Below are 25,351 nucleotides of genomic sequence, written 5' to 3'. Positions count from 1 at the left end.
TTCTCAAAGAGCATCATTATTATTTAACTATTGTTTCTGTTTATCTTAATTGAAACTACCTTTTTTTTTTCTTGTTAAGGCTGGGGTTTTAAAGCTGCTTGTTTTCAGAAAAAAGCTACTATTCCTCCCCATTGGCCAATCACTATATATTATGATGTCATGGCACAAATATCCTGCATCACTAGGAAAGATATATCTGATCACAAGAATAGCATCAGCTAGAGAAAGTGCTTAAAAACTAAAACTAGCTAATGAAACCATGTCTTTAAAGACACTCAGTGAAATTCCTGATGAAACATTGATTTTCTGAGTTTCATCAATATTTTTTTCAGCATACTTCAAGAATAGATTGTAACTATCTTTAAGGTGTTCTTTCGTTTGGGATCAGTCTCAGAATAATTCCTGTGAAAAATTCCTGCTTGTATCTTGTTTGTGAGCAGCTCAGAGGGAGGTGATAAAATATTGGGTATTTTATACATTTTGATGGGATAGAGAGGCCATGTGATACAGTTCTGATCTCTGAGCAGATCAGGTAAGCTCTCAGAATTAAGCTTCTCAAGCAAATATAATTATCAGCTGATAACTCCCCTAAGTATTTAGCCTGTGTATGCTGCTGAACTTATCTTACTTTCCATGCTTCAAAGATGAACTTTAATAAAAACTTTTGTTTGTGTTCCAACAAGCTTTAATACAACCTTTTGTTTGCATTCTAACGTGTTTCTATACCCTTGAGTGAAGGACATGATCCCAAGGAACTGTCGTGTTTATGATCTGCCTGGAAGCCACACACTGCACTGAGATGAAGGAGCGAGGCTGGGGCACACTGTGCTTCCCTGACTGTCACCTTGCTGCTGGGGACAGAACTGCCATCGCGTGGACACCTTGCCAACCTGCACATTCCCATAAACACGAGAAGCAAGAGAGATTTGGAAGCTGAACAGAAGGGCAGAGAACTGGAAACAGTGAACTGGTGTGAAGTTCCAAGGTGAATTTGAAAAATTGATGGGATATAGGGTTAGTCCAAACTCCTGCTCTCTTTTGCTTGGCTTTCCAGGGCTATTTAAGTTTAAAAGCATTTTCTGTTCTCTCTCTCAAGGTCCAGCATCATTTAGGCTGTAAATGAGGACAGCAAAGAGAAGGCACAGCATAGGCAGCTCTTGTGCTGGGAAATGCCTCCAGCAGCACACGACTCACCAGAGGATCAGGCATCCTGGTCAGTCTGAATTTACCAATATGATACATTTCTAAATAAAGAGCTTTTAATTTTACTGTTAAGTGTCTCCATCTGTTGTGTGCTACTGGTTGAGTGCAGATGGTGATTAAATTATTACCTCTCCTGGTGAATTTACAGTCTAAGAGCTCACCCCCTGCCTAAAGATCCATATGAAACTAGTGGGGGTCTGGGACTAGCATGAATACTGTGTTTCAGCCATCTCCAGCAGAAACACAAATTTCAGGACTGTTTTTACTAGGCATCTCCTCCTTTTCTAGGCAGAAACACTGTCTGGGGGGAATACAGGGACGGACTACTGTTCAGGGATTTCAGTCCTTCTGCCCAGCCCTAGCAGCTCTGCCACAGGTGTGGATTTCAAAATATTCGTTGAAGTACACCTTCAAAACCCACCTTGTTCTTCTGACAGCAAGGTACTAATATCTGATCTCTCTGGTTTTTTATTATTGTTATGACAGACAATGTGAAAAGTAGTGAGGCTTATTTAAAGTAAGACCATACAGAATTTTTAATCAAATATAGGAGAGACATTTACCTTAATCTCCCTGCACTTAAACATTCAGTGATTGCTTCTCTGCTACTAGTCCTTTGCAAGGTGTGGGGAGATAGTTAGTGCTGTGTGCTTACACTTACATTCACTCATACACCAGCTCGAAGGGGGGAAACCCCCCATACTTTAATGTAAATATTTGGCTATTTTTCTTTTATAAAACAAACTGCAATATTATGACTAATGCTAAAGAATATGGACTTAAATTGTGTTACCGGCACAATTCAATACATGACCCTATTTTAAATCCAACTATTTATTAAAATGTTACTTCTGTTCAAAAGCAAGCACATAACTTTCCTCAGCATATGTATCCAAATATATACATGGATATAAAGTATAAAGCAGTAGGTGACTTCTGCTGTTACTTCTATCAGGGTAAATAATAAATCCAGCCAGGCTAAAGCTAGTGAGGGCAGTTACAATGTTTTTAGAAACAGAAAATGACCCATTATTTTAATCTAATTACCAAGGAACAGGAAATTGAGAAGGTGCATCAAGTTGATAGCAAAAACTTGCCCTTCTATTTGATGCTGGGAAAATCACCTTCCTGAGCAGAGTCACAAGTCACAAAAAGTGCTGTGGAAGATCAGAGCATCTTTATCTCTGACCCAGAAGCAGCCGCTGCGCTGTGAGGGCTGGGACTGGGCTGAAGTGGCAGGATGTCATCAACCAACAGGGCTGTGTGACTGCATGACAACGTGCTGTGTCATGCCACAAGCTGTGACATGCAGGAAGAGGCAGATGAATAACTGAAGTGAGATCTTTCTTCTGTGATAAAGTTTGAAGGATAATTTCCTTTCCTACTGCTCTTCCAAAATAAAAACCTCAGGTGGTACAAGATCATCTGAACACGCCTATGCAGAACTGCAGATGCCCTGAAAGACCTTTGCAATTCAGGACTTTCCCCATTGCCCTGTGCATGGCATGAGCCTCTGGGACCATGGTTCTCAAAACAGTCACTGCTGCTTCCTCCAGAAGCCCTTTTTCTCTCTAGGGTGTCTTTAAGTGTCATACAGGAAAGGCGAGCAGAGCACAGATGGTGTAAAATCTTGATTTAAAGAATTGCTGCATGCATAGAAATGAAATACCTTGTGGTCCGCAACTCATCTGGCATCTCCCTAAAACCAGGATATAGCATACACAGTAAAAGTGAAGGAGGCAAAAAAAGTGAGCTGCCCAAATACTAATGCTATACTCACTGCTCAACAGCAGAGGCAAAAAATTAAAATAAAGCCGTCATTTTGTCTCCCTATACATTTGATCTCCTCCAAAGACAGTTTTGTTTCTGTATCATCCAGAAAACAAATTATCAAAAGGCCTACAATGGGTCTTTCAATGGGAATTTCCATCCTTTAATAAAAATAGCCACCTTGGGTTTGGATTTCACGAAGGCTTTGTCTACACTAACAAATTAAGCAGTCATTCTTTGGTTATCAGGCCAACTGACAGTAACTCCTGACCTAGCCCAGGGCGATCTGGGAGGGTGCAGGTTAGCAAGGGACACAGGCATGCTGGGAAGTGCTCTGAAGATTTAACAGCACAGCTCATTCCCTCCTGGTGACAGGAAATGTTTCCTGGTGCCCCTTCATTTACCAGGCAAAAAAATAAATCTTTGTTTTGAAGGTACTGACAAACAAATGTGCTCAATCTTTTCTGTCTTAAGGGCATGACATCCTGACTTAATCAGGCTTAAGATAAACCTTTTTGCTGTTTCATTCTGCGAGGGGGAGGATGGGGGTGGAAATAGCGTCCCTCATGGGCAGCACTGGACCTTGGCACCTTACAAAACCATCAGAGCCACCTTGCTCAAGCCTGACATGCAGTGCTGTACTGTTGTCTCCTCTCCATGCCTGGCAGATGTGGACAGGAAAACTCTCATAAAAAGTTAATAAATGAGCTGACCTAGAGCCGGATCTTTTGCCACAGATTACGCTTGATGCAGGAATCAACCATACTTTTGCAAAACAAAATCTTCAGTGGGATTAGATCTTACTTACCCAACACTGCCAACTATAGGCCTTTGCAGTGATTTTCACACTGAGTTAGTTGGCACCCTGCTTATACATACTGATGTTCTGATCATTCTCATTCAATAAAATTTTCAAGCATGGAGTGGACAAGTAATTGCAAGACATTAATAATAACAAAAACAGTCCAAGGGTTTAGTCACTGCCAACAGCTAATGCCCCCAGGGAACAAACTACTTGATGTCAGTGCTTACAACTGGCTGAACACTACAGGCTTTTTCTTTTATCCTTAAAAATAGCATCCCTATTTACCACATTATTGTTAAGGAATGCTTGCTGTTTCCATCACAGCTGCTTTTCTGACAACACTGAAACACTGCTTAAGGCAGGTCTACAGCTGCACCTGTGGCCCAGACATGGAAACCTTGGGAAAGTCGTGTACGAGACAACAAGGTATGGGCACACATCACATGGGTTTGAGGTCTTGTTTGTTTACAAAGCAAAAAGCTATGATTTCTTAAAGCTTAAATTTGGAATGCAGTAAGTAGTTATCAAAAGATGGGGAAAAAATAACCAGGCAAAATACTTTCATATTCAGGGAGACCACAAGAGGAGAACATGTGTCTCCAATCACTACTCAGGTGAAAAAACGTATTTTAGACAAAATAAGGGGTTTTGTGTGTTTTTTTTTAATATGCCCTAAAAAGAGTTAAATATTACAGAATTATTACTTCAGTATATTACCTCTTGTGTAGTAACTCATACCCATGAAATCTGAATGCTTGAAACATGTGGCTTCATATAATTTGGGAGAGTGGAGAAACACATACGAAGTGTCTTCAGGGTTAAACAGGATAATGATCCTGTTAATGTAAAAAGGGACAGATTTTCAATCCTGTCCGTGTAAAAGGGGTCAGATTTCCTTTCCACTGGGGTTAGTGTAAACTGCAGAAATATTTTTCCAGGCAGTATGTAATGGTTTTTTTCTAAATAATCTGATTTTGCTTAGATACAGTTATCCTTGATGACACTAGGTTTATACCAATAAAAAGGATTAGAGAAAAATAATTTTTCTTTAAACTAGTGAGTGGAAAGTTTAAAAAATATATACTTTTGCATTTTGCAAAGAAAGGCACAGATTTACACGTTAAAAACTGCTGCTCAGAGCTGCAGGTGGCAAAGCAAGGCAAACAACACAAATGATTCCATTAGAGCAAAACACAGTCATTTGGGAATTTATTTTTTGGCAAAACACTGTGAAGCACAGCTGAGGAATGCTGCATTTTGAAAGGGAAAGGGCAACAGGATGCATCCCTTTTCTAATCTATAAAGGCTGATGTTTGAGGTTTTCTTACTAAAAAACCCATAGAAAAGTAGTCCCTGCCCACAACACACTGCTTCATTTTACTTTTTCTTTCCCTCCAAGGCACATGTATGGGGACAAACATGAAGAAAACCACGAGGTTACTTTGAACAGACGCAACACCCTCCAGACAGGGCACACCCTCCGCAAAACTGCAGCTGGTTTAGAGGGTTGGGCAAGAAAGGCATGTGCTCCAAGTCCCTCTGCTGCCTTCCCCAATTCCCCTGTCACCAGTCTGCCACCTCCTCCCGGCTGCACACCACGCCAGCATCCTCCTCGTGCGAGCAGTTGTGTTTGCCGACGTCGGCGTGGGAGCACTCCAGCAGCGTCCTCTCCTGCCCGGAGCACTGGACATCATCCAGAAGAATGCGGAGGGAGGTCCCTTCCCCGAATTCTGCCTTCTTGGTGGCCCGCACCACGTAGGGAAAGCCCAGCTGGCGGCACACCACGGCGGCGGCGGCCGAGCTCCAGCCGTCGTCGCACACGGTGCCCCACTCGCCGTCGATGTAAACCTCCACCCGGCCCCGGCCGCGCCCGCGGCGCCCCCGCTCCATCAGCCGCACGGCGCCGTTCCGTGGCTTCTTCTTCCTGCGCTGCCCCCTCCTCTCTGCTCCCTTCCTGGGCTTGGGGGTCCTGCCACTGGGCGCTGCTGTGGTGGGGGTTCTGAGGTCTGGCCTACCTCCCCATGGGGCCTCGGTCGTGGTCTCCAGCCGGGGTTGGGGTATCGGTGCTTGCATGATAAACTCTGTTGGGGAAAAAAAGCGGGAAACCATGAGTCTGTCACTCTGTGGACAGTACTTGAAGACAACTATATGAAGCCAGTGCTGATTTTTTACTTATTTAACTAATTTCTTGCAATTTGCCTACTTGATCCCGTTGAGAAGTGACAATGCTCTCAGTGAGCCAGTATTTCCTCAGCAAAAGAATGTCAGCTGCTTTCAGTTAGCAGAGAGGACTGCAGGGCAGAATGCCAACACGTGAGCCCTCTCCCAAAAAGGAAACTCTAAGCAGTTTATTGGCAAAAAAGCAAAATCTCAGCCTGGCCCTTAAAGGGTGGGTGCTGGAGTTTCACAGTCAGCAGAGGACTTCCCCACCATAGCCTTCTCTCCTGCAGAAAGCATTCTAAAGACAGGCACTATTTCTGCTCTTCATTTCTAAGGACTGGATCGTTACCAGAGGAGAGCGTGGCCTCCCCACTGGGTCAGATGCTTTATTCAGAGGAGCTGAAATCAGGAACATTCAAAATCAATTCTCTCTGGCAACTGGAATGTGCAAGAGGAACAGAGTTGCCAGGACAACACATAAAACAGGATTTGAGGTTGGGTTTGTTCTTCCTTATGAAAAAAAAAGAGCCTTGAACTCTGAAGAGCTGAAAATTCTTTGCTGTCACAGTTTCCAGGCATTACTGGACTTGCTTATTCACATGTGCTTTATTTTTAGCTTAAAAATAAGTTTTAGTTTGCCAAAAGGAATCAATTCAGAATTTCTCAGAATAACAATCAACTGAGCTGGGACAGTGTCACAGACATTTGCAAAGACATCATGACTATTTGAATTATATCCCAGATTTATCCACTCTCATTCATCATTTGCTTTGTAGTACAAAGAGGAGGAAAAATATGACTGCCTTATTTGTACTTAATATCTATTGTCCCCAGAAGACAAACCCTTGCAGTGGTCCATTCTTTTTTCCAGTTACTGCTCTTTGAAGAGGAATTGTGTTTGTGACATGAAAATATTTCTCTTCTTTGGTAGCTGAGGTTCTGAAGGCAAGAAATGGATTTGAAAGCCTTACCTGTGCACAGCTCAGTTGCCAGAGCCTGATCTAGCAAGGCACTTAAAAATCCTGGAACTCATATAATGATCTGTAGGGCTGTATGAAAGCTAGTGGTCACCTGGGACTGCTTTTCACCTCACTGAATCAAGTTGTTATTATATATTACTCTTTGTTAAGCTATTTATAAAATACACTTCCAACAAATGCACTCATCCAGCTAATGCAAGCCACATGCCTTAGTGATTCTGTTACATTCACACTAAATACTAACCAAAACAGTAAATATTTAGACCTACACATCCTTGTTTGCATGCTTCAGAATCAAAATGTTCGTGTTTGGTTTTCGCCAAAAAGTGAATTTAGTTCATGAGACACTTCGTAGAATCTCTCCCACCACTTCTGTGTTTTAATTTATGATGAAAACTAACTTGTAAACAAACCCAAAATATCTACTTATCTGTATAATTTAAAAATCTGAACTTTGGACTTGCACAGAGAATAATGTATAAGCAGAAACAGAGATAGAACTGGTTGAACATGAAACAAGTTACTAATGTTTGGAAACTGCTGCCCAGCTTGCAAAGGAGAATATATCTGAAGATGTGCTGAATGCTCAGGCATGTCAACAGTCAATAATTAGCCTTAGATCTTGTTCCACCTTAAAGACTCAGTCTTGCAAGGTGCTGAGTGCCCTCATTTTTCCCTGAAGCCAGAGCTGCGGGAACTGTCAGTGACTCAAATGCAGTGTAAATTAAAAATTAAATAAAAGTATCCTGACTTTAGAGTATCCTGACTTTATAGTCCCTACAGTAATATTAACTTTGTGACAAAGTCCATAGAATATGCTGACTTTGAAGGGAAGTTGTCAAAGTACTGCCTAGTGTGTAAATTAAATGCACAGGGGAAAAGAACAGTGATACTGCCTAATCTAATCCTGAGATTCTAATGTTGTATTTAGGTTGTTGTGTCTAACATAAATAGTACTTGGCTTGCTGCAACTTCAGCTACATCACTGACTGCTCTTTACTTTCAATACTTCATGCAGTATGAAGCAATCAAGAAGCCCTGGAGGGTTTGGGTAAGCCAAAAGTTCACCTAAATGGCTGATAACTTGTTCTTCTGGGAGCATTTTATCATCCCATATTCTCTCACTTTCAACTAACAATGATTCAGCCTTCATCTTGCTCAATGAGCTACTTCCCAACCCTTCAGCAATCATATCTTTCATCTCTTGAAATACTCCTCACAACTTGAAGCTCTGCAAAAAATCACATCACTGAAAAGCATCATTGAGCACAGGGTCTCCATACAGTTACAGGGAAACCCAGTTGGTGGTAATGAAACAAGTACAATGTAGCATGAAAAAGGGAAATTGTACAGGGCCAGAAACTACAAAGCAAATTTCACATGGCCAGGACAGGGGAAATACTTTATGCCTTATTTGAACCAACTCTTCAGATCCAAAACAGCTGCTAAGAATTAATTTTGAGGATACTCTGAAGAGTGAAGTTCTGGGTGGTCTCCACACATGTGGAGATAGTGCAAGTGTGGAGTTTGTATCTACTGCCAGCTAAGATGCACCAATAATAAGCAGCAACAGTGACACTCACTCTCCTTTGGCACAAACGGGATGCGCTTGCTTTTTACTTTCACTGGCGATGGCTCAACTCGGCATTTTCCTGGTGGTGCTCTCCTGTAAAAAAAGGGACACGTACAGTGCACAATTAATTCCTTTCCTCTGGCATTGCAAGCTGTTGCTTCCCATTGTTTTTCTATGAATATAATGCTCATTGGAAAAAAATAAATGTCTGTTTAAATGATGCAAGTAATCTCTTACAGTAGAAAGCATAACTAAACAATCACAGATCTCCACTGATCAAAGTCCAAATATTCACAAGGCAGTGGAGTCCTCTGGCTGTGTTTTCACTTGCCACTATTGAATCCATTAAGGAAATAAAGCATTGGCAAGTTCAAGCACTACAGAAAGAGATTAGTCAAACTGAAAATAAAAAATACAAAACTAGACAGTGTGTATTGAACATCTGACATAAAGGTCGTGTGTGCACAACTTTTCAGACTGTCTTCATGGAAGGAAAATAACACACTGTTATTCATTCAGAAAGCCCAAACAAAGGTAGTGCCAAAAATGCATTAGTTTCAGAAATGAGGTCTAAGTGTCTCCTACAGGGGCTCTCTCTTACTATAGTGGATTATTTTGACACTGATTTGTTTGCCATAGAGGTTTATCTCACCTCTGAGAAGTTACATGCAGTTCCTCACCACTTTTTCCTATGACAGCCGTCTTGTTAATCCTCAGACTTCTTCAGAGGTTTTCAAATTGGCTCAAAAATGCATGGTGTTTGCATTAGGAGAGCATAACTCCTTTGTTATTAGGATTGTTTGCATCTGCATTTCTGTGGAAGGCAGAGAACTTTTCTCTCAGCTACCTACACAAGGATGTTTCCTACTTTTATGAATTTTTCTATGAGTTTTTTCTGTACTCTGCACATGAACAAACCTTCTTTTTAAACTTAAACTTATGACTCTCTTTTGACTTCTGCTTTCCTTATTTTTGCAAAGGTTGCATAATACCAGACTCTTAATACATAGTTTACAGGAACTCTTCTGCTGTGTTAGATAATGGAAAATGCTCCTGACAGAGGAGAGTTGGAGGAGAACACTTGACAGCTCTGGGGTTATTTAACTTTGGGGACTGGTTTCAACATAAAACTAGACAAGTGGTTTTGTTCAAAAGGCTCAGATAGCTAAAGCTGTAAATTTAATCCATATAAAACAATAAAAGCTGCAAAAATCTCACTCTCCATTTCTGGCTGAAAGCAGCTTGGTGTTTAGCCAATAATAGTAATGCTTAAAAAACAGGAAGATGGAAAAAACATCTGTAAGTCTTCCCATAAAACACAGCTATTCCCTGCCTTGCCCAGTCTCAGATACACACACGTGGAATCCAGAAGGTGTAACAATGGTTCTGTTTTCTTGACCAATCCATTTTTCTCTTTGAAATATTAAAAAAAAATGTACTTTTTGACATTCATTTCTGATTTGCCCAAGAAAGCACTGCAGGTCACGCTGGTCCAACTTCAGCTGCAGCTGCCTGGCCACAGGGCTCTTGTGGGAGGTGCAGCTGGATACAAGGGATGGAGAGGAACTGAGAATAAACACCTGGAGAAAAACTGCCTCCTTTCGGGCAGGAATCTAGAGCAACTTTGCCCAAGAAGGACAAGCTACCTATAAAATACAGCTTTAGCATTCAGGAACAAATCTCCCAACCCACATGACACCAACAGGCCCCATAACAAGTTGGCACCAGGCAGTGCAGAGCCCCACGATTGCCAGAGCAAAGCAGACCCATAGTGGGTTGCTCCAGATGTTCCTTGAACAATCTTCACAGAAGGGCCCATCATGGGAGAAGAGTTAGTGAGTCAGACATCACTCACCACATCCACACCTGGACTCACTGCACCACACCCAGGCTTTGCAACAAGAACATCTCATACCTGGAGGTGTCCACCACTTTGTACACCACTCCATTGGGAGCCGTGGCACTTGGTACACCAGTAGACATGAAGTACAATTCCCCTGGGAAGAAAACAGGCACAGCCATGAAAACTTTCTGTGGAGTTTCTGTCCTGTACAGCAAAAAGACATTAACTCTGTATCACAGGTCAGAGAGCATCGGGAAATGCAAACCAGCATGGAGGTCTGGATATTGGAGGAAAAAAGGCAGGTTAAAATTTGGGGTTGTAGTGAGAGTTTATCTGCAGTTCGTTGACATAAAATACTCTTAGTGGGTGGGACCTTTTACATAGCATCATATTATTTGGACAAATTTCCACTGCAAGTTCACCTGCCCAGACTTCACTTGTCATCTCATTCTGATCTGTGTCTAATGCAAACCAGTCAAAGCTTGAATACCTTTGTTGAAACGAAATGAAAGGAAATTAGGAAAGTTCACTGTCTTCTGCTCATTTGGATGAAGCACTCCTTTGGGTGAATGACAGCAGAATAAGATTTTGCTTTTCCTTTCTTTAGGACACTCACAAAATGAGATGTATCTCACACGAAATGCATTTGGTTAATCACACCTCTGTCAGGTCACATGGATAGAGCTCAACCTTCAGCCAAACAATGTCCATCACCATTTATTTGACTTATTTTCTCTTAACTGCATTTCTATCCTTCTTCTCCTGTTGTTCAGAGGAGACTGGGATAAACAGTCCCTCTGGCACTCTTTTGCCAGCTGAAGTGCTTGAGAGGTGCAAGAAAAGGATCAGAGAAAAAAATAAATTAGCAATATTTAAAAAAAAAAAGAAGAGAAAAAAAAAAAGGAGGCAGTGGAGACGGGGAGACTGGTTTAGTAAGCAAGGCAGATTTCTTTAGGTGCCCTATGGGTACCCTACAGGGAAGAAGGGAAGGAGCAGAGGGGTCAGAGTGAGCAAAGGAAGGTGTGGGAATTGGTGGCAGCTGGTGCTAAGCCTCCCTCCTCCTACCTGCTCTCCTGTGCTGCCCTGGGCTGAGCTCCTCCTGATGCTCCCAGGGTAGAAACCAGCCATCTCTGGCCACCCCTGACTGGTTTCTTCCTTTTTCTGGTGAGCTTCATTAATGACAGGCCAGAGGCAGCCTTGATCCAAACAGAGATGGGAAACACCCAGCACTGCATCTTGTAGTGCAGTGATTTGTGCTTTACATCCTGCTCCTCTTTCCTGAAAATTATCAGGCAGAAGTATGGATGCTAAGGCCATGAAGCACACAGGCTACACACATGTGCCCCACAGACATGGCACAGTGCCTGGGGTGTCCTGGACATTCCACTGCCCAGGCACAGGGCTTTTGGCTTTATAATGGCCATGCAATGAGCCAAAAATATAGATGTCTCCACCAAATAAACACATTGACTACACCAGTCAGATTAACATTCATCAGAGCAACAACCCCAAAACTCAAATACTTCTGTGAAGAAAACCTTTTTAAAATAAACTGAAAAAATAGTAAAAAATTAGATTCCCAGCACACAAAAAAGGTGCAAGATAAAGCTGTTCACAGAAGATAAAGCAACCTCACTACACTGTTATCAACAAATTTTTTCCCATTACTATAAAACAAACACAAAGCAACTAACTACCTCTGAAGAGATACTCTAGCCCAAATCTCCACTCAGCTCTATTGTACTTAATCAAGGTACACATGAAAAGTGCAGGGCAGAAGGGTGACAGTGTTTCACCCCTACTTTGTCCAGAGTCTGTTGACAGATGCAGGACAAGGGACATGATTCCCACATGCATGAGCAAGGGCCACCATTAACAGCTTGATATTGCACTTGACATTAAGATGATTTGAATTAAGTTACTTGATTTTAGGGTAAGATATGCTTCTCACCACAGCACTGTGAAATATCTCTAACTTCCATGAATATTAACCATTAAAGAAATTGGAATTTAACTCAAAAAAAGAAAAAAAAAAAAGAAGTCAAACTTTCAAGATAATACTTAATTTGGATGATTTGCATTTACAAACTAAAATTTGCATTCATATGATTTGTGCAACATCCAAACTTGACATAATCTGCAGGAAAACCAGATGTTTAAAAGCTGGGGCATTCTGGAAGCAGGTGCTTGTGACTGTGAGCCAGGACCCCCCTGAAACAGGGCAGAACACAACTCCTGCGTTGCTGGGTCACACATGTGGTGTGTCACTCAGCAATGGTGCTGAACATTGTGGGGCTTGTGCTCCCCCCATTCGTGTCCAGGGGCTGCAGGGGCTGCACACTCTGCAATAGCCTTGTACGAACAATGGGAGCAACCACCAACTTTCACCCCAGGATTCTTTATTTCCTCCTTTTCAAATCACAGCATCTCCCTTCTAGAAAGTAAAATTTCTCCAGTTTTGAAAACACAGCTGTGCAAAGCTCCACTGAGACTTTCAGTCCTATGCAAGGGAAAATCCCAGGTGACACAAATAAAATATGGACTTAAGCAGCCTTTTGCTGATGCCTCACTCAAGACATAACACAGAGCTTTCATTCTGCTTCACCTTGAGAGTTACAAATATCCCAGGCCAGGGTGAGCAGGTACATGATTGCTGTTCATGACATCTGCTTCCCTGTATCCATTAATAATGCCCACAGCCTTCTTGACTAGCCAAGAACATAGACTTGCTCTCACTTGGGTATCAGCTTCTCAGGCTGCCAGGGCCTCCATTCCCCATGGCATGGCACTGTGAAGAATGAGGTTTCATTTCTAAGCTGTGTTTTATTCTACTTGCCCCCACTGTTCCCTGTTCTCCAGAGGGCAGGTATGCAGGCAGCAGCACAGTCCAGTGCACCCAGAATCAGTCCCAAGGGAACTGACTCTCCAATTCCCCCTGCAGGCACTCTATGGCACACAGACCTCAAAAATTAGCATTGTAACTTTGGGTTGGTGTTTAGGAGATGCTGGGAATCTCACCCACCCATTTTAAAGATTGATAGACTCACGCTCTGCCTCCCCACCACCTGCTGCTCCCAGGAGCCCTCTCTGATCCCTTCTCTGATGTTTTAGTCTGAAGAGAAAACACAAACGTCATCCAGTGTGACAAAAAAGTTAAAAGATTACCTGCTTCATCTTCAGCGAAAGAGATGATGTATTGGTAATAGTTATTGATAAGCCCAGGGAACATGCACGTTTGTCCTGTCCCCATGCAGATTTCACTGTACTGCCACTCTCCAGTAGCATGATCCTCCTTCAAAGACATCAGGCGTCTGCAAGGCAAAAGAACACTTCCACAGCCCAACCAAGGTGATTTATGAGCACAAACGTGGACACCTGAAAGGATATTTAATGCTTCCTACCCACAATAGCTGCAATAGGAACTGCAGCTTCTCTGAAAAATGAAGAACTGTTAATATTAAACCAAATATATTATACACCCTGCCTGCAACCCCTTGTCTTTCAGTGGCAACACAAATTCATTAAAAAAAAAAAAAGAGGGCAGGGTTTAAGTACCATAAGATGTGGGGACATTTTGGCTGACATTGGGGACATTTGGGGACATTTGGGGTACAACTTGATGAGTGTCCAAAGTGTTTACTTACCCACTCATAAAATCACCAAATATGTACAGGCCATTCAGGTTTGGAGACTCACAGCCCCGATAGACATAACCTCCTGTAACAGATTTCCCCATTTTGTGTGGATACGCATAAATTGGGAGCACATCATCTGTAGGGCAGAAAAGATCCGTGGCTTGTTTGACATGCACCGCAGAATAGCTGTTTATCTAGATTGTTCTGAGACTAGCAGCGTGCAGTCAGGTTCACTGGAGCACCTTCTATTTAAATGAAGTGATGACAGAGTTGTATGTAGTTTGATATTCACCTTTTTGGAATCACATTTGATAGGCCTGCCCATCACCAAGACTCACCGAGACCTCACTGCTCTCTTGAGTCCTTCTCCCACTACAGCCCATCTCTTTTAGTGCCACTTCTGGCCCATTTCTACAGAGCCTGGGTGGTTTCGCTAAGAATTCACAGGTTACTCTTGGAGTCACCCCATCCATGCAGGAGATATTTGCTCAGTGCAGCTTTTTTTAGGTGGTGAAAGGAAAAAAAGAGATGGGTAACTCCAGACTGCAGGCACTGATGAAAAGATATGTCAGATGTCAGCACAAATAGCTTCTCTTCCTCTGAGATGGGGGAGCTAACTTGAAAGGGCCATCAAATATTTATGGTATGGCAGAGGCTTGATGTAGTACTGGCATATTCATTTAAAATATAAGTTAAAATACAAGACAGACATAAAACAGAGGGAGATGTCCTGATTTTGAGGGTCTTGATTTGGTGCCTTCTTCCCTTTCTTTTGAAAACTCCTGGGTTACAGTTACCTCATGGTACTGTACCTCATGTACTCCTTCCTGTCCTCACAGCCTTTCCCTCTGACTGTGTAGCAAATGCCTCAAGGAGCAAACCCAGCCACTCTGCCAGGGAGGAACTTGCACCAGAGGCATTTCACCTAAAGCAGGTGTTTTCTACACTTCAGCTGTACTTATTCTAAAAGGGCTGTGACATTTCACTGTTCTAACAAAAGGGTCTCTAAAGGCATCAAAAATTGTTCTGAATCCCTGGAGACCTCAGTACAGTGCCTGCCAGGAATGCTCACGTGATGCTGTCACAGAGGAGAGTGCTAAACGAGCTCTCTGACAACTGCTTTAGAAAGGGAGTGTGAAAAATCTGCTCCCTGCTCTCAAAATTTTTATCAAAAAATACTTCATCACTACCACCGTAATTATAGCTAAGTTAATAAAAGGGAGAAAGTTAAATAACAGCACATAGGACATAGCGTGTAGAAGAGAAAAAAATCAGAATCTCAGCTGATGCAAATCAGTTCCAGCCCACTGCCCCCCTGGATCTCTGGGGAGAGGCTCCAGCATAAGATGTGGTCCACATCAGACCTTGCAACACAATAACACTCTGACTTCACAGGTGCACTGAAATTTAGCCAGCCAGCAAATATCCTGAATCCAGTTTTGATCAGTTTAAAAAATTGAAAAAAATAAGCTTTTCCTTTTTGGCATAGCTAAAAGAAACAAAGATACACCATACATTCAGATACCTGCAAAGCAGGCAGTGTGCATATGGGTCAATCAGCTTACATAATATGTTTTTGCTCTTCTTTTAAAAAATAAGGAAACTACTTGTGAGTTATGGAGAAAAATACAATTGCTCCAAATTTTTCTTGCTCTTGCATGAAAGCTTATTTCATGTGGCAAAGACGAAATTGTCCCCTTGCCACAGAATTACCAAGTAATTTGACTAACAACACAGATCACCTAGAAAAACAACAGCTAGCCTGTTTCACTTTCCTCCTAATTCAGAAACAATAACATTTGGACTTTCAATATTTATGTCCAAGTCAGTTCCCTTCTAGACTGAGACAGTATAGATTTACATCTCAAAGAGGTATGTTTACCACCAAGCAGCCAGGCTTTGAGGGCGGGAATTAAAAATGATGGCGCAGAAAACTGTGCAGTGGGAGATGCAGGTAGTTCATAGAGCACATCTATTTACCCATTGAAGAGTTGGCACAAAGTTTTTTGTCATAACAGCTGAACCCTTCCCTTGCTCTCCAGCCGTAATTTTTCCCTTTCTCGACGATGTCAATTTCTTCATATTTATTCTGCCCCACATCTCCGCAGAAGAGCCGCCCTTTCCCCTCCTTGGTGTGAGGGTCACCCCGATCAAAAGAGCAGCGCCACATATTCCTCACTCCGTAGGCATAGACCTCAGGGCGAGCCGTAGGGTCATTGACAAAAGGGTTGTCAGGAGGGATCCGATACAGGGGCCCGCGGTCGTTGTTGTTCACATCAATCCGCAGCACTTTGCCCAGCAGGGCTGATCTGTATTGGGAGAAGAAAAGAAAAAGAGGAAAAGATAAAGAAATAAAACTAGACCTTGCTTAAACATCAGAGATGGGGGTTTTGGAAGGTTTAGGGTTTCATTCTTTCTGTCTTGAAAAAGACGAGTCTCTGAATATCTCTCAAAAAGCAACCGTTTCAAGATAATTTCTTTTGCCTCCAAACAGCCTTCAGGTGGCTGGCATTGACTTCTCACGCCCCACTGCTCCGTGGAGCAGTGCTGGTAGCCTGGAGCTGCGACAGGGATGGATCCACACTTACTTGTTCTGGGCATTTCCAAAGGTCCCAAAAGGATCCCCAGCCATGCCTCCATCTCCAGTGAATATGTAGAGATATTCATCATCTCCGAAGAGCAGCTCTCCTCCATTATGGTTGGAAGCAGGTTCTTCTATTTCCAGGATTATCCTAAGTGAAAACAGGGAGAAGGCAATTATCTATGCCAATTACCTAAGGAAAGGGCAGAGCAATGTCATGCCAATGTTGCCCTTGACAGATGCCAAGGTTACAGGTCAGTTTTGATACAAATTCCTCCACATCCACATTACTGAATTTTGCTTGGCCATAACTGATTTTCTAACCTTAAATAGTTCCAACATATTTTCCAGATTACAGAAATGCCAAATTGTGCAATATGGAAAATCTGTGAAATCACACGACAAGATATATTTTTATTACTTATACTTTTCCTCTGATTCTTTCTTCCTCCTTGTTAAAGTTCTTTTTTATTTTTCTTTATATTTCTTAAAGAAAAGGCACCTGAGTTTATATCCAGTTGTAAACTGCAAGAGAAAGGACTCTAGTCCATCTGTGCATCTGTACAGCATTTGGCACAATCCTGACAGGCTCTTTCAAGGCAAACATAAAACTTTTCAAACATTAAGGAATAGTTGAATTCTCACAGAGAGAAGAATCCATAAATGAGAATTACACACTCAGGACCTTATGAGTTTAAAGAGCAGTTAAAAGCAGCCCCACCAAAAAACCTGACATTTTGACCAAGGTTATTCAAAGGAGTACCAACAAACTTTACCTTAATATTAAACCCAAACTCTCTCTTTTATTTGTTTATTTTATGCACCTTTCATAGTAAGGAAAGGGTGAAATATCTAAAGTATAATTTTATAGAATGGTAAAGCCACAAATCTATGCAGTGAAGGTTTCCAGGTGTAACAACTGAAGTTTATTTCACTCCAGCTTTTAAAAAAAGTCCAGATTTCATGCTCGCAGTGCATGAAAAAAAGCGAATTATAATATTCACTTATACTGCTTCATTTTTAGCTAGTTTTTTTTCCCCATCTGAAATACTGATAGTTATTGTGAGTTGTGGGAAGGAACCCAACTATGGAGTTATTGTCACCTCCTGTTAAATGTCACCCCCTCTGTGATAAGGTAATTGTGCAAGAGTGCACAGACTCCAACTAGCAGAAGGAGCAAAGAAGGATCCCGTGCAGACACAGAGGTAAATCTTCCTCAGCCTCTCAAAGAAGATGGAAAAAACCCAAAACACATTGAGCAAGTATCTGAGGATAAACAGACACACGCCTTTTTGCCGAAACAACGCACACCACATGTCAGCCTGAGCTCCCTCTTGGGCAGCATCACAGGATGAAGTCAGTGGGACCTGTGCCTACACAAGCACAACAGGACCACAATTCTGTTTCCTTAAGCTTTTGCCGTACTAACCATAAGCTAAATAAGCAAAGAAAATGTTACAAACATAGACCCTGAGGATTTTTAAACAAGACAGCTCATGGGCCCTGACATCTGCAGGTTTAAGGTCCTGACTTGCTTTCCTGAGGACCACATTTAATTCCCCTTACCTGTCATCTACAGTGCTGCTTACACTGAATTGCTCTAATTGCTTTATAAACCAGTATCCCCTTTCTATCATTAGGCTACATGCATTTTTGAGCTAGAATCATCCACAGCAGAGTATTTGGAAAGCCCCTGATTCAAATCACATATCAAGCAAATATCTTAGCATTCATAACATTCAAGGATCTCTCAAAACAGCGGATCTATGACATGGTTAAATCTATAGATTGACTCCACAAACAAGACACATGTTGATGTGGATCAACTGCAGGACCAGACTCAAACAAATTACGTTTCCAATCAAAATGCACTTCGTAATAACATAGTGGCTTGCATTTTATTTAATTTGATGTTAAATTTCTAATATCACAGGGTTGAGGTGTTGTTCAGATAAAGAAACGTGGGACCAAATCCATCTTTGGTATGGTATCACTCAGTTTGCTCATACTGATTTTGGAAACCTTTGGCTTCGGAGTGAATTTGCCGATGTCTATTTTAAAGTGTAATCATAACAATAAGAAAACCAACCAACAAAAAAAAAACAAACCAGAAAAAACTCCACACCCAACCAAAAAACCAAAATACTAACTGTAAAATAATGTTTCATCCATGTTCAGTTAAATCCTCTGACATACTAGAACTGAGAATTGTAAATGTTTTATCCCTGAACACTTGCAGTTCATCCATGGAGGACACAAACATTCTGTACTTCAACATGCTAGACATGGACTTGGACTAACGTGCTAACACACTGGATTGCAAGAACAATATTAAGCTAAATATGTCCCATTCATTAATAGCCTTTAAAAATGCACAAGTTGCCCTCTGAAATCTTAAATACGTTTGGCAGAGAAATGTGTATACAATACCTTTCAGAATTATGGTCCAAGGCATTCATGTCAGAAGGAGAAATTCTGAACTCACTGATCCGGATTCTCTCTTCATAACCAACTTCAACTGAATAGTAAACATAAACTTTACCATTAAATTTGAATTTAGGGTGGAAGACAATACCTAAAAACCCTCTCTCATCTCCTTCCCACGGGGAGGTAAGTACGGCTTCGCTGACGTTCAGAAATGGCTTTTCGAGCCTGGATCCATCGGGGAGGTAGGTCCACACCAGGCCAACCTGCTCTGCAATGAAGAACCTGTGGGTGCCATCGTTGGCGTGCACCATTGCAACGGGATTGCGCAGCCCGTTGGCGACCTCCACGAGGCAGAGCTGGAGACAGCCCTCCGCGTCGGCGGTGACTAACCCCAGGTTTTGGTTAAGGTTCTGGTTAGCCAGCAGGTGTGGGAAGCAGTAGTCGGTGTCCTCCAAGGTCAGATAACGGCAGAGTTTCGCCATGTTGTTTTCCAGTGCAATTAACTCTCGGTCTGCAGAGAGGAGGCGAAAGATGGAGCGGCAGTTCTGCCACACTTGCGTGCAATAGTCCTGGCAAAGTCCTGGTATCGTCCGCACGGGGGTGGAGGGATCTTCGGCATCATATGAGTGAGCTGCATATGGAGAGCATTCCTAGAAGGAGAGAGAAAACATCTCAAGTCATTTCTTGGACCAGATTTGAAACAGCTGAGCGGTGATACTAACTGAAGATATTTCATCTTAATTACAAGATACATTGTGGTTTATTCTGAAGATGTGTTAACAGAGGAAAAGATCTTAAAAAGGGGGTTTATCTCAGCATTTGTGGAAATGATCTTCAATATTCCTGGTGAAAGCTGGCTTCCTCATGCTTCTTTATTTCAATCACAGCAATGGTGCCTATGTTGCTACATCACCCTAGGGATGTACTGGGGAAAAAGAGACTTTTCTTTCTTGGATGCTGTGACTTTATCTATGAAATAACAAGAAGATTCATCACAGCACAGAAGTGAAACCAAAGAGTTAGCTGAGAAGATTCAGGTCCTGTGTCTCCAGACTGATGAGGGAATGGGAAAGGCAACCAGGGCCAAAGCCTGCAACATGCATACCTCATCATCTGATAATCCAGATATGCACCTCAGACATGGATAGGATTTACAGCTTGGAAGGAGTGGAATGAGAAAGTAGAAGAAGAGGGGAGAAGGATGCTCTCCCTACATACACCGTCCTTGCTTGGGTCCAGCTGCCTTTGCTAGTGGATCTTTGCCTATAGACAGTTTATATCCCCAACCAGGAGTGGTGAAATCTCATGATTTCTCATAATCATGACATGGCTCACCAAGTTCTGCAAGGGATTTCCGTGAGCACCAAAGGCCACAATCCAGGCAATGTCCACTGGCTGCACCTGCAGCTCAGCCTTTGTTTATGGAAGGTGCAGCCTTGGAAATCTACCTGAGGACTGGATCATGTTCAGACAGTTCATTGCGTTCTCCACAGTGAGAACTCCTACAGTGGATTCTCCTTATGAAAAACTGCATTCCAGTAAACTGTCTGTAAATTACAAACTGACCAAAGTGACTCAGTTCTGCTTTGGAAGGGCTTTTCCTTGTAACAAACACGCAATATTGTCCGGTTGTAATGCATCTTCCCAACAAGCACTTCAAAAGTGCTCTTCAAAAAATGCAACATGACTCTGTGGAGGCTCAGTTATTTTCACAGGGTAGATAAACAACTGAGGCAAGAAAGATCAGAAGAGAAACTATACTACTTGAATAAATTCTGTATTTTTTATTCCTAGCTTACATTTCTTCTTTTTTGACTAAGCAAAACCAGCTAAGTAAAAAGAAAAAAATAGAGGGAACTGTTTCTAAATCTATAGGGAGCTATCTCTTAATGCAGATTACAGCACTACTCAATAGCTGAAAAGATACAACATTTGAGATACTGAACCGTTTAAATTAGCTGATAAGTACACACAATATTTAATTTTTATTTTATTTTCCATTACATACCATAATAAACTGAGGGGCCATATAACAGATCATTAGTGCACAATAAGCTTTCCTCCTGGAATGTCAAGCCATTCATTGCAAAATGAAGGTTATTATGCCCTCAAATGAGCAGCAATGAATGTGGTAAAAAGAAGATTGCGTGTGACACAAATCATTGAAATTACACAGGCGGACTGGGTAACGCACTCGGCTCAGTTACACGAGGTGTGCCAGGGAGAGGGACAGAAAGAGAGGGAGCGTTAGTCCATTCAGTTGTAATGACTGAAAATTTGGCCTTAGAAAGCAAATTGAAATGACACAGAAAGGGAATTTGATGGGGGGGGCTGGGTGAGAGCTCAATATGTTGTTGCCTATGGAGGTTTCTCATTCAGAGAAAGGAGGCCCCTCCGTTGAGTACCCTGGTGTACCTCAGTTCTCTGAATGCATCTTTCACAGCAAGCAGTGATCTTATGCATTATAAAGCAATGCCCTGGCTTCAGATTCAGAATTAAAAGTAGTCCAGAAGTATGACTTCCCTGTCACTTTGCCTTACAGGCTGTTCACACCAGCCTCAGGTGTGTTTGAATAGCAATTGTGGGCAACTTCTTCCATCCTTACCATATTCCTGGTGGCATATGGCTAATTACAGCAGCATTACACCGACAGTGATATTCAGAGATCTATCACCAGCCAGACAGTACCCAAGCATGTGCCTAGGGTATTTTCCAGACACATGTGAAATATTTTCCAACTTTTATTCCATGAGAGATGGAGCTTCATGCCTGATCCTGAGTTTCTCTGCTTCTGAAGCAAATGTTGTGATCCTTCACCCTTCACATTATCCTGTCATGTTCGCTTAGCTCAAAATACCAAGAAACTCTACCCTTAGTCACAGCCCAGCATCACTAACAGTTCTAAATTCTCATTTCCAAATTACACGGTCTGTTCATTCATTTTAAACTATGATGTGGTCCAAAGACCAAGGAAACTAATGGCCAAACGATCAGTAACTTCAGTAGCACTGAAAAGGGTTTGCACTATGAAAATGACTCATCAGAAAACATTAAGACAAGCTAGCCAAATCCATCCTATCTATTCCAGGAATTCAGTGGCAGCTACTTATCTGAGGAATTACAACAGTCTGAATCTGAAGGAACACCCACATCAAACAATGGCTTATTTACTGTTGCTGTGAGCCTAGAGGAAGCAACAGGACTCCTCAGAAAAGCATTTAACTTTCACTGTGTCCCTGACCTTCCTTGTCCACCTCCATCTGGAAACTCAAGCCTTTAAGCAAGATGTTCCTTGAGAAGCAGAATGAGGCATCTGCTCTTTCATAGTATGGGAGAGAACAGAAGGCTCCAGGGTAATCTTATAGCACCTTCCAGTATCTAGAGAGGCTACAAGAGAGCTGAAGAGGGACTTTTTACAAGGGTGTTTGGTGATACGACCAGACAAACTGAAGGAGGGTTGATATAGATTAGATATAAGAAAGAAGTTGTTTACAATGAGGGTGGTGAAACACTGGAGGAGGTTGCCAAGAGATGTGGTAGATGCCCCATACATGGAAACATTCAAGGACAGGTTGGATGGGGTTCTGAGCAACCTTAGTTGAAGTTGCCCCTGCTCATTGCAGGGGGTCTTGGACTAGATACCCCCTAACTATTCAATTATTCTACAAATTTAAGGGAAGATAAGAATCCTCACAAGTGTAAGCTGAGACACTTGTCAAAATAATTTGATCACATTTGAGAGAAATCAGGAATTGTGAGCAGAAGTGTGCTCAATAAGCCACAGAAAACCACTTATTAATTCAGGTCTAGGATAACAATTGTATATACAATGGATGAATGGAAGCCTAATGTTCTAGATTGTTTGCAACATCTGAACTTCCATTTCATGCTTGTGCAGCCACTGGTGGTATTTTGTAGCCACATCTGGGCTGGTGACGCACTGAGCTCATCTGAACATTTTAGTGAATCATTTATCCCACACTGAAATATCTCTGTTTCTGAACACATTTTCAGTTGGCTTTCTGACAAAAATAGGAGATTTAGTTACCACTTCCAGAGGCAGGAGTGCTTATCAGGCACTGCTAACTGGTTTCCTATCTGCAAATGACTTTTGGACATCGCTTGTTTCAGGAATATATTCAAAGTTTTTTTGCTACCAGTACAATGAGAGATGAAATAGAAGTCAAGTCTCTAGAAGCTGATGTGGAAAAGGGTTGTCTTTCTCTTCATGCGTTCAGGAACACAAGAGGTATCCTGCAAAATGCTAAGAGCAGGATTTCTGAAAAGCCACTTTGATCCTGTCTGAGCAGAGCAGACGAGACTCCACTGTCTGAATTAATTTAAGATTTACACTTGCACAGCGCAGAGCCTCCACTGTTCTGTCTCAGGGGCATTTTCATACATGTGAGGGCACCACTGATGATAGGGTCAGAGGTTTTGCTCTGTGCAGACTGTGATCCTCCTGCTATCATATCTGGCCACAGAACAACAACCCTGAGTGGAAATTCCTCCCTGTGCAGGATGGCCATCACAGAGGTTTCTAGGCCACATCCTCAGGCATTTTTCTGCGCCCATCATCAGGACTCTTAGCACCTGACATGTTAAAAGCATCTCAGGATGGTGTAACCCAAAGCAAAGAAACCCACCTGATCCCATTAATTGGGCATAACAAGGAGCATGATTTGTGCAGGCAGGTCCCCCATGGGTGTCTTCACCAGGTCCACTTGTAACTGTCCACATAACAACCTCAGAGCACTGCTGAGTGCAGAACAACATCCCTGTTCCTGTTTCAGACATGTACCAAAGAACAAAAGGTCCACTGGGACACCTGATGATGGACAGGTGCTCCTGCCACTGCATGGGAGCATGTGCCTAGGCTGTTGCACTATCTCTGATGCACTCATGTGTGGGCCAATGCACCCATGTCTTGGCCCAGGCATGAATACCATGGCTGATGCACCTGTGAGGTGGTTACTGTACTCCTGTCCAGGCTTGGGAACTAATGCCAAGGCTCACACTCCCCTGGATTGTCCAAAGACTCTGTGCCTAGGCCAGTGCATCCCCCTGGGATCAATGCACCCATGTCTGTTCCAAAGCATCCATACTTGGGCTTGATGCAGCCCTGCTCAGGTAGATGCACACACACCTGGGCCAAAGCCCCACAACTGGGCAGAAGCATCCATGCTGATGCCAGAGCTCTCTGCGGGGAGTGGAATACCCTTGTGCGGTTGGTGATGTTCCCTGTGCATCGGAAGACCTTTCCCTGTGCGGCTGGAGCCTCCAGCGCGGTCGTAGCCCCTGTGCGGCCGGAGCCCCGCTATGCAGCAGGAGCTCCGGGAGAGCTGGTCCTGCAGTTGATCTCACCTGGCAGAGCAGGTCCTGCAGGTGCCCGGCGCAGGCGGCGTAGCTGTGCCCGTCGAGGCGGGCGCTGAGGCGGTAGAAGCGCTGGAGCAGGGCGCTGTCGCGGCGCGGGTCGCAGCAGCCGAACTCGGCGTAGCGGCGGCAGAAGGCGAGGCCCCGGGGCGGCCGGAACGGCGGCTTGAAGTCCAGGCACTGCGGGTGCGGCCGCGCCGGGCGCGGGGCGAGAGCGGCCGCCAGCAGCAGCGCCAGGGCCGCCCGAGCCCCGCCGCGCCCCGCAGCCCCCCGCGGGCCCCGCATGGCGCTGCCCCCCGGGACAGCCGGGACAGAGGTGGACGCTGCCGCCCGCCCGGAGGCTCGGCCGGCCCCGCTCCGCCCGCGGGAGAAGGGGCGCGGAGAGCGGCCGCCCCGAGGTCTGTCAGCGCCGGGACGGACGGCCCCGGGCTCTCGGGGTCGCGGCGCCGCTCGACGCACGGACACGCTTCGGTGATGGCTTTGGACGGGCGATTTTGGTTTGATTCCGCCCAGAGAGCAGCCGGGCAGGTACTTGGCTGGGCAGTCAGCACAGCGTGTCACACAACACCAGAGTGGAGCATACGACACCAGAGTGGATCGTACTGGGAACAAATTCCCTAGGCTGACTCCCCAAGTGTTGGCTGCTGAGCTCAGTTCTGTCGCCGAGGTTTTTGTATGACCAAAACACTAAAGAATATAGCGCTCAGCGTTTATACGACCGATTGACATATTTAATAACAGAATTTAGCTTCAGTACAACTAGTGCTTCTGCATCCTTTGGCAGTCTCGTCCTGGGATGAGACTCACTGGTGGGGTCCTTATACCGTTTGGCCCCAGACAGCCCAGGTGACATATGTTGCTCTGTGAAGATATTCCCCCATTCAGAATAGTTCTCCCTCCACGCTGTCCAGGAACTCTTTGCCTCCCCCCCCCCCCCCAAAATAAATCGCTGATGACACTTTTCTTACCCTAAAGTGCCTCATGGCACACCCTGGGAAAAC

General features: G+C 43.4%; 1 protein-coding gene across 1 annotated transcript; it reads right to left on the bottom strand.

The window, feature by feature from the left end:
• Positions 1-4,954: 4,954 nt before the first annotated feature.
• HHIPL1 (HHIP like 1) lies at positions 4,955-24,838 on the bottom strand. Its single transcript, XM_064659125.1, has 9 exons — positions 24,342-24,838; positions 18,981-19,627; positions 16,558-16,701; positions 15,950-16,278; positions 13,979-14,105; positions 13,500-13,645; positions 10,407-10,488; positions 8,502-8,584; positions 4,955-5,859 (listed from the first exon to the last, which is right to left on the bottom strand). The coding sequence occupies exons 1-9, from the start codon at positions 24,633-24,635 to the stop codon at positions 5,342-5,344; spliced, it is 2,370 nt and encodes a 789-aa protein (XP_064515195.1). The 5' UTR covers positions 24,636-24,838; the 3' UTR covers positions 4,955-5,341.
• Positions 24,839-25,351: the final 513 nt, after the last annotated feature.

This window comes from Pseudopipra pipra, chromosome 6 (assembly GCF_036250125.1).
Source record: "Pseudopipra pipra isolate bDixPip1 chromosome 6, bDixPip1.hap1, whole genome shotgun sequence".
Classification (NCBI taxonomy): Eukaryota; Metazoa; Chordata; class Aves; order Passeriformes; family Pipridae; genus Pseudopipra; species Pseudopipra pipra.
Note: the sequence above shows the minus strand (reverse complement) of the source record. Positions and strands in the feature narration are given on the sequence as shown.

Excerpts from the sequence above, each read along its gene's own strand:
- HHIPL1 (XM_064659125.1), bottom strand. The coding sequence starts at position 24,635 with ATGCGGGGCCCGCGGGGGGCTGCGGGGCGCGGCGGGGCTCGGGCGGCC. Across the intron at positions 8,585-10,406 it reads AAAGTGGTGGACACCTCCAG|GAGAGCACCACCAGGAAAAT; the intron begins GTATGAGATGTT and ends CTTTTTTTACAG. Across the intron at positions 5,860-8,501 it reads CCCGTTTGTGCCAAAGGAGA|AGTTTATCATGCAAGCACCG; the intron begins GTGAGTGTCACT and ends TTTCCCCAACAG.